General features: G+C 43.0%; 2 protein-coding genes across 5 annotated transcripts in view; one reads left to right on the forward strand and one right to left on the reverse strand.

Annotated features, from left to right (window-relative positions):
* Positions 1 to 6,567, forward strand: LOC142891943 (N-acyl-aromatic-L-amino acid amidohydrolase (carboxylate-forming) B-like). 4 transcript variants are annotated; one of them, XM_076031887.1, is made up of 7 exons: positions 1 to 138; positions 3,568 to 3,797; positions 4,646 to 4,838; positions 5,352 to 5,445; positions 5,537 to 5,644; positions 5,754 to 5,866; positions 5,951 to 6,567. In XM_076031887.1, exons 1-7 carry the CDS (start codon positions 16 to 18, stop codon positions 6,143 to 6,145), a joined length of 1,056 nt encoding a protein of 351 aa, XP_075888002.1. In that variant the 5' UTR covers positions 1 to 15; the 3' UTR covers positions 6,146 to 6,567. The 4 variants fall into 4 exon arrangements, with proteins under 4 accessions (XP_075888002.1, XP_075888019.1, XP_075888010.1 ...); XM_076031904.1 differs by lacking the exon at positions 1 to 138 and adding an exon at positions 1,845 to 2,001; XM_076031895.1 differs by lacking the exon at positions 1 to 138 and adding an exon at positions 1,846 to 2,001 and having other exon boundaries at positions 3,506 to 3,797.
* A 488-nt stretch (positions 6,568 to 7,055) lies between these two features.
* The window catches only part of cldnd1b (claudin domain containing 1b), a 4,645-nt gene continuing 3,434 nt past the window's right edge, over positions 7,056 to 8,266 (reverse strand). The window contains exon 5 of the mRNA XM_076031554.1: positions 7,056 to 8,266. This exon is cut by the window's right edge and continues 281 nt beyond it. The gene's annotated coding sequence lies outside the window, so the exon portion shown is untranslated.

Below are 8,266 nucleotides of genomic sequence, written 5' to 3' on the forward strand. Positions count from 1 at the left end.
GAGAGAAGGCGGATTATGAGCCAGTCACTGATCCACCAGGATTACTCGTCTAAATGGAGCTTTGGACTCGAGAGAAGGAGAGAGGTAGCGCAGAGAGAGCAGGAACCACAGGGGTTACATGGAGGTGAAAGAAAACCTGTGAGTTAATCACATTTTTAACATTTACTAGATTAGTGGTCGCTAAACCAGGACTCCAAGCAATTTCACAGGGCCATACTGGTGGAGGGAGGGAGGGGTGGAGTTAAAACTGTTTGTTTTTTACTTATTCATCTATTAAATTCAGAATAATATTATGACACATTGACTTGTAAGAAGTAGACAATGGCCTCTGCCATTGACAAACACCTGCACATGGTCTAGTAGAGGACTGTATAACCAGGGCTACCTTCCCAGCAGCCTCTCATAGAGGACACGATCTTGGCTACTGTCTCCTCGTCACTTTCTTGCCTCCTCCAGCAATGGCAGCAATATAACCATGTAGACACTACTGAGCTAGCTTCATCTGATTAAAAAAAAATAAAAGCTTGGATGGATCACAGTTCTAATTCAAAAACACAAAGCAAAGGTCATTTTGTCTGAGCGTCCTGATCTAATGAAGGACCTGGCTGACTTCACTAAGTCACAGATACAGATCCTCGACATTCAATCCCCTCTGACCACTGACATCAACAAGGCATTTCACTCCACACAACTATTGCCCACTGGTTATTTTCTCTTTTTGGGACCACTCATTGCAAAACCAGAAACTTCAACCACTTCAATCTGCCTAAATTCACTGAGTTGTTGCCATGTGATTGGCTGATTGCAGATCAGGGGTAATAACATATTAAATATTTTACTTCCGGGTTGATTATTTTTTGAGTTTACAAGACCTAGAAGCCAGAGTACCTGGAGAGAACACACACACACACACACACACACACACACACACACACACACACACACACACACACACACACACACACAGTGAGGACATGCAAACTCCATTCAGAACACAGAACATAATTTTAAAATAATACAATTTAATAATATAAGCCTTAACAGCCTTATATTTAATCAAAGTTAAAATAGCAAAAACAAAGCAAAGCTAAAGGTTGTGGTTCATTTTAAGTTTCATTTTCAATTATTTGTTTTTCACACCAGCTTTGTACTGTAATTTATGCCCCAAAATTCCCCAGCTTGTCGAGCCCTCTAACCCTCTTCGTGCTAAAATGCAGGGTTTGGGCTTCCTGTTGAAACGGATGCTTTGTTGAACTGTCCACGTGTTTGGAAGGACACCAAAACAAGTGTGGCTGTGCGGTGCCTTCGGTGGTGGAGGAACCAACGACTGGGTCGAGGGTGTTAGTCAGTAATGTGGGAGAGGCGTCAGTGCATTTTGTGAAATCACACACGATCAAGTAGGAACTTTCTGAACGGTGCATCAAAGACTGTTGGTGTTTGTCATTCCTAAAGGAGTCCAGTGACATGCTTGAGACACTAGGCTATCCTTTCAAAACTTTGTGCGTAATTTTTGAATGATACTGGACTTTGACACTTTACATATGTATATTGCATATACATACAAGCAATTCAAGTCATGATAGTGCAGTTAATGAATTGGAATGATCGCTTTCCCAGAGTGAGGCACGTTAGTGTTAGCCTTGTTAGCCTTGTTGTGGTCGAACCCGAGCTGACTGTCTGGCGTCTCCAGCTGGCTTCTTGGAAAGTAAGAGAGGCCAGTTTCCAGCTGCAAAACAAATGTGTAAACTGCTTGTAACTTGAGCCCGAAGGAGGAGGGCCACAGCGAAGAGAGGCTACACGGAGGCAGGAGGCGAGGCGAGGCGAGGCGGGGCCCGGTGACGCAAGCCTGAACTGTGCACAAGATTTGAAATTATTTTTTAAAGTCTCCGACTGCAGAGCCTGTGTCGGAGTGCCACTGCATGCCGCGCTGCAAGTCTGTGCCTGCACAACTGCTGACAAAGGTCAAAGGTCACTAAATATCAGCGAGCAACAGGCAGAAAGGTAAGGTAAGCTAATTCTGCTGTTCCTTCAATGTGTATATGTATATACAGTGTATATACATTCTGTATATACTTGTTAATGTTGTGGCATGCAGAAGCATGTGGCAGTGTTTCCTCCGAGTTGCTCATGTACACGTAACAGAGTGAGCCTGTACTTTGAGCCCTGCTTGTTTCATAAACAGGCACAACAGGGCAGTTGAACCGCCTCAGTGTGACGGCTGTCTCACTCTGTTTCACTGTGTTGTTCTTCTTGTTCTTATTTAGTCGGTTTTCTTCACTGGTTGTTTGTTTTCTTTTATTTACAACTATAAAGCGGTAATATGCATATGAGACTATTCATATGTTAAAATTCATGTATAAATTCATGTGCATGACACGTTAAGAGAAAAAAAAACTCAATGAGCCTTGAACTGCTGATAGTGTTTCACACGGTATGTTGCTCATTGTGATTCGTCCTCAAACTGTCTGCTCTTGTAAGAAAAGTGCTTTTGAATTATGATTTATGGCATGGTTCTTAGTGCGTGTGAATGGAAAATCCATACACAAGAACGACGGCTAGTGGCAAATAGTCGCTGTGTATGTTTGCAGGCTGCACGTTTGACCATGCTGCGGCATAGAGGAGGATTTTTTTTAAAGGTCTAATAGAGCCATAATGGTGACTAGGACTACCAGAAGAGCACATTTGATTTCGCCCTGGTTTGTTTCCAGGACAATTAAGAATTATTTTTAGCAAGTATATAAACAGTAATTTTAGTGCTGCTCATTTTCCAACCATGACTGTATAAGTTGTGAGAATAGAAGGCATGAATTCATTCTAAAGAGATAACTTCTGTGTTAATGAGGCTGATCCCAGGAAAAGATCCAAGAAATAATACGCATATTACACAGTGACCCACAAACAAACCCACATAAGAACATTTGATGTTCACTATTTTCTTACCGAAACTTGTTAAGTTCAGTAGATAAGCAGCTGAAAGTCTTTCGATTTAGCATTTATTGAATTGTATGTTTTGGATTTTGAAGTCATGTTTGATTGCATTTGTTCTTATCAAGCGAGAAAGCACCATGTGGCCATGGCGCGTTACAATCACAGAACATTCCGAGGGACAGCCAGGCTGGATTTGGATTTGAGTTGCTTCAAGACATCTTAACTCCACAGGCTTAAAAAAGTCCCAGAGAAACGAATTTTGCCTGGAGATCAAAATCATGCAGATTGGATTGGATTGGATTGCAGGGTTGCTCTGTTGGCACTGCATCCTGCCAGTGACTATTTTCTTTAATAACACAACCCAGGTGGGAACGATGACTGAGGCTTCTGGGCGGATTATGTCACCGTGTGTCTTGCAAAGTCAACAGACTGTTTGTCAACTGAGGTCAGGTGTCGCGGGGTCATGAAATGATTCACAGGCTGAAGAGTGACTTAGATCCCTACGCGTTGTCACACGCTGACTTATTTCTCTTCCTCAAACCGGGTCAGTTGTTTGTTCACAGGATTTTCTCCACAGGTACGTCCGTCCTCCTGTCCACTGAAGAGCCGTCTCGTCTCTCCCACCTCTCCTCCCCGCAGCAGATGGAGTCCGTCTCTTCCCCGCCGCTGTCCCGCGTGGCCGTCTGCGGCGGCACGCACGGGAACGAGTGGACGGGGGTGTACATGGTGAGGGAGATGCTGCGGCGGGGGGCCGAGCGGTTCGGGTCTGCCTCCGTCACCGCCGTCCTGTCCAACCCGCCGGCCGTGGACACCTGCAGGAGATACGTGGACATGGATCTCAACCGCTGCTTCACCAGCAGCCTACTGAGGTGAGTTCGGGCCAAATAAACTAGATTCTAGAGCAGCGCTGGGCAAACTCTATGACCAGTGGGCCACAATGGGTTCTAAAATTTGAGCTAGGGTCGGTAGCGGAAGCAGATGGATGTAGTGTTTTGGTGACCCACTTCATAGGAGAAAAAAATCTACCATGGGATATGAAGATGTTACGTTCTACTTTTTGTTTTAGTTGCATGGTGTTTCTCGGGTTTGTTTTGTTCTCTCTCCCTCCCTCTGTCGCTCTCGGGGGCCGAATTCGCCATTACCACCTTCATCTGCTGCATCTCCCTGTCACCTCACCTGCTGCTGATCAGAGCACCCATCAGCTGCTCTATAAAAGGGCGGGGTCCAGCCCTTCTATCCTCCTCCTCAAGAGTAATTAAAAAAAGCATGTTCCTACTCTTCAATCCTGTGTTGACCCTCTTATTTTGCCTCCTAAATGCTCGGCGGCCCTCTGGTTTTTAATTTATGTTGCAACCTGTGACCCTCGCTTAACTGTGTTCGTAACATAGAAAACATGTGCTATAATGTCAATTGAAAATGAACAAAAGTTATGTGACGACAAAATATGTGTCTTTACTGAAATGACTCTTAAGACACTGAAAAACGGAAGAAATACAGCTATTTTATGACTCACGTTCTGTTCGACAGGCCAGAATAAAAAGCTCAACAGGCCTCATACGGCCCCAGGGCTGTAGTTTTTCGACCATGCCTGGTCTAGAGCACTAGACTGAATTCATTAGAAGTGTGTGAGCGTTCATTTCATTCCCTGGCTTTCCATTTTCTTCTTTAAAAAAGTGCAATGTCCCCACGTGAGACCAATAAAGGTTTCTTCTTTCAGTTCCACTGTTACCGAGTCGTCTCCCTACGAGCTGAGACGAGCCCAGGAGCTGAACGCCCAGCTGGGGCCCAAAGGAAGCCCGCAGGCTGTGGACCTGCTGTGCGATCTCCACAACACCACCTCCAACATGGGCCTGACCCTCATCTTCTACTCCTCAGACCCCCTGCCCCTCCACATTCTCAAATACATACAGGTGAGGACTCCTCCGCAGGATGTTTGCAGGGAAATCATCCAATTTCAAATGTAAAAATCAATTTTGGCTCATTTGGGGAATTGGTCAGAATGTGCAAAAAGAATTTGAGCTTTTGTAAGCTGTCAGAGAGACAATGTACTTTCTTGAAAGTGTTTCAAAACAACTAACTTGTCACGCCAAGTGGAAGTTTTCCTCAACTCTTTGGATTTCACTTTAGAATGGAGATCATATAAACACACTCTGGATGTAGAAATTGTAGAGAGCAATTCACAAGAGCTTCATATTTAAGGGTTTACATTTGTTTGTATGAAAAGAAATCGGTGCAATTGGATTTAAAACAGGACTTACTAGATGTGAACACGATTGAATAAGTACTCCTCCTAACTTGCACTAATTTATTCAGGCACTCCTTCATCCCAGGCATGGTAACAAGCAGAGGGGTGGGGTCTGCTGTTAATCCAGGATTTAAAAAAAAAAAGGAAAAAAAATGTGGTACACCTCTTTGTCCTCAAGGGAAAGATGACCTCGGTGCCAGTGAGAGCGATCCAGGTGGACGTGTCAGCGTCAGACGCTTATTCCCTGGAGTCAGTGGGCAAACACGGATTCTGTGAGTGTCGGCAGAGACTCTTTGTCCACGACCGTGCGATCAGAGGTTCACAGTCGAGAGATGATTCAACTTTCTCTCAACCTCTGTGCAGCGATAGAAGCTGGTCCTCAACCCAACGGCGTGGTCAGGGCTGACATATATAACATGGTGAAGGAGGCCTGGGAGCTCACGCTGGAGTGGATTCAACTGTTTAATTCTGGTAGGAAAAGACTTGTTCTGACATGTAATAGCCCTGTAGCACCACTCAATACAGTACCCCTGGGAACAGACGACAAAAATCTCATCTACGTGCTGCTTCATTCCAACAGGAAGCACGTTTGAAGGAGGGGAAGTGGAAGTGTACAGGACAGTGACACTTGTTGACTATCCAAGAGATCCTACCAACGATGAAATTACTGCTGCTATTCACCCACAGCTGCAGGTACAACGCAGACAATCTGAAGATCAGCATCCTAATAGCAACAAGGTTTATTCTAATGCGACTGATTTCTCACTCAATGGGCAGGATCAGGATTTCAAGCTGCTCCGGGAAGGCGACCCCATGTTCCTGACCTTCTCCGGGGAGACGCTGAAGCACAAGGGAGACGAACTCCACCCGTTCTTCATAAACGAATGTGCCTACTACGAGAAGAAAATTGCCTTCCATTTGGGCAGGAAGGTCAAAGTGACCTTGCTGCCATTGAAGGTGCATAAGGTGTGAAAGTCGCCATCAGAATGGCGGCCTGACAGAGATCACTGCTAAAGCACACAGTCACGGGATATTCATCTTTTGATCATCACAAATGAATCAGTTCACAAAATTACGCAAACTTACAGAATCTATGAGGGATGGACTAACTATACTAACAATTGAGTTTGGTGCTGTTAACCCTTGCTAACAAAGATCTTTGGACCTATAACAGATATTTGCTGATATGACAAGTTAACACCAACTACTTTATGCGTATCACACAACTAAAAAAAATGAAAAGCTTGTTTTCAGTGTGAACAGGCCCCTTTCCACAGAGAGTGTTTTAGGGTATTTTTACAACTCTCAACCAGTATTGAACGGTCACTGTTTCAAAGCTATGTGCTTTGGTGTTGACATAATGCTACAACACAAAACACAAATAAAAAGGAGCTGTCTATTTAGTAGTTTGAAAAGTACTGGTTGATTGGAATCGTGCATCACTAAATCACTAAAGATATCTGTGATATCGTCTAAATCTGTACTTGAAAAAGTGTCAGTGCACAAGGGGTTCACCCCTCATCCACTGCTATTCGAGCCTTTTCCACTTTGTCTTATAGCTACTAACTAATTGGCTGCTGGTTTACAAGCATGTGCGACAGGAAACTGTACTTGTATGAAATGCTGTCAGCCAAGTGACGCGACTTTTTGAGCTGCTTTATGTAAAGCAAGACGAAGGGGGTGTTGTCCAACATGTGAAACACAAAACGGCATTGTGATTATGTGACATAATTGTTAAGTTAACATTATTTTAAATACTGAATAAGACTGTGCTGTCACTTTGTATGCACATGTTAATCGCCTTTATGCTGTGGAAATAATGAAAGAGCAATAAAGTGCCGATCATACTTATTTCGCACAACAAAGACACAGAGGCTCCTCGTGTTGGCAAATGTCAGATGTATTAATTCAGATAAACAGACACAATGTCCTTCAGAACAGATTAAAAAAAACATTTACAAAAGTTAATGCTTGTACACATCAGAGAAGTAACAAAACAGTGTGACACGAAAACATCACAGACTGTATTGCGGAGACAAAACACAAGTCACTTAACAGTTAGAGGAACTGAGTGAAAAGGCGTTGGATTATTGATTTTCACAAAACATCAACTTTTTAAAAAACATTCTTTACAGCAGCGATTCTCAACTCGTGGGTTGCAACCCACTTTTGGGTCGCGGAGCTGTTTGGATTGGGTCACGGCTTCATGGTATTTTGATATGTCAATATTTATAGAGAAAATGTTGGGCTTTACTTTGCAGGACACACAGTTCAATTCAATTTAATTCATTTTAAGCCAATAACTTCAATCATTTATTTACCAGACACGATAGAAAGTGGGCTAGTGTTTTTATTTTTGTGGAATAAATTTGGGTGATGACTTTAACAACGAAAGAAAATGTGGCTCCTGAGACTCCCCCAGTTAAGAACCGCTGCTTTAGAATATTGAGTTTCTATCACAAAGAACTAATGGGTCCCAATAACACCCAATTAGTCATCTGCTAATATAATATAGAGTCTTTATTGAACTATTGAACATTTGTGCTACTTCATGGCAAATGGAAGAATTGTTACAATGGCATCAAGGATTCCAATTAAAACAAGTCAATAAATGTAGGATTTGAGCAATAACTAGTGAGAGATGAGTGGTTCTATACTTTGGTGGCCTTCACTCATCATGTAATGACGAAAATAAACATTTACCACAGGAGGAAATATCAGCTTCAGGGCATTCACAACAAAATATCAACAGTGATGAGAAGTCAAACAAAAGAGAAAAAAGGCTACAGTATGTTGTGTATGTGTGATGGCAGAAATTAAGGGCAATGTGGTGAGCAGCTTTCCAAATGATGGCAACTGAAAAGAAGGCATTGAAGTACTGCAGACAGACACAAACCACTCGTCAAACCTACGTCGTTAACAAACATTAAAAAACATGCAGAGGTACCGATAAGTCAGACTTTTTCTTTTACTGAGCACTTAACCGTGATAAGCTCTTAAGACAGCTGTTCCGTGATAAAAATGTGTTTTTAAGTTAAAAACCCAAACAAAGGGGAAACTCTCACAGTTACTTTGATAAGATGACTGCGTCTC

The sequence above is a fragment of the Nelusetta ayraudi genome, unplaced genomic scaffold (genome assembly GCF_046127955.1).
Source record: "Nelusetta ayraudi isolate G7.1 ecotype Tasmania unplaced genomic scaffold, CSIRO-AGI_Nayr_v1 ptg000004l, whole genome shotgun sequence".
In the NCBI taxonomy this organism is placed as follows: domain Eukaryota; kingdom Metazoa; phylum Chordata; class Actinopteri; order Tetraodontiformes; family Monacanthidae; genus Nelusetta; species Nelusetta ayraudi.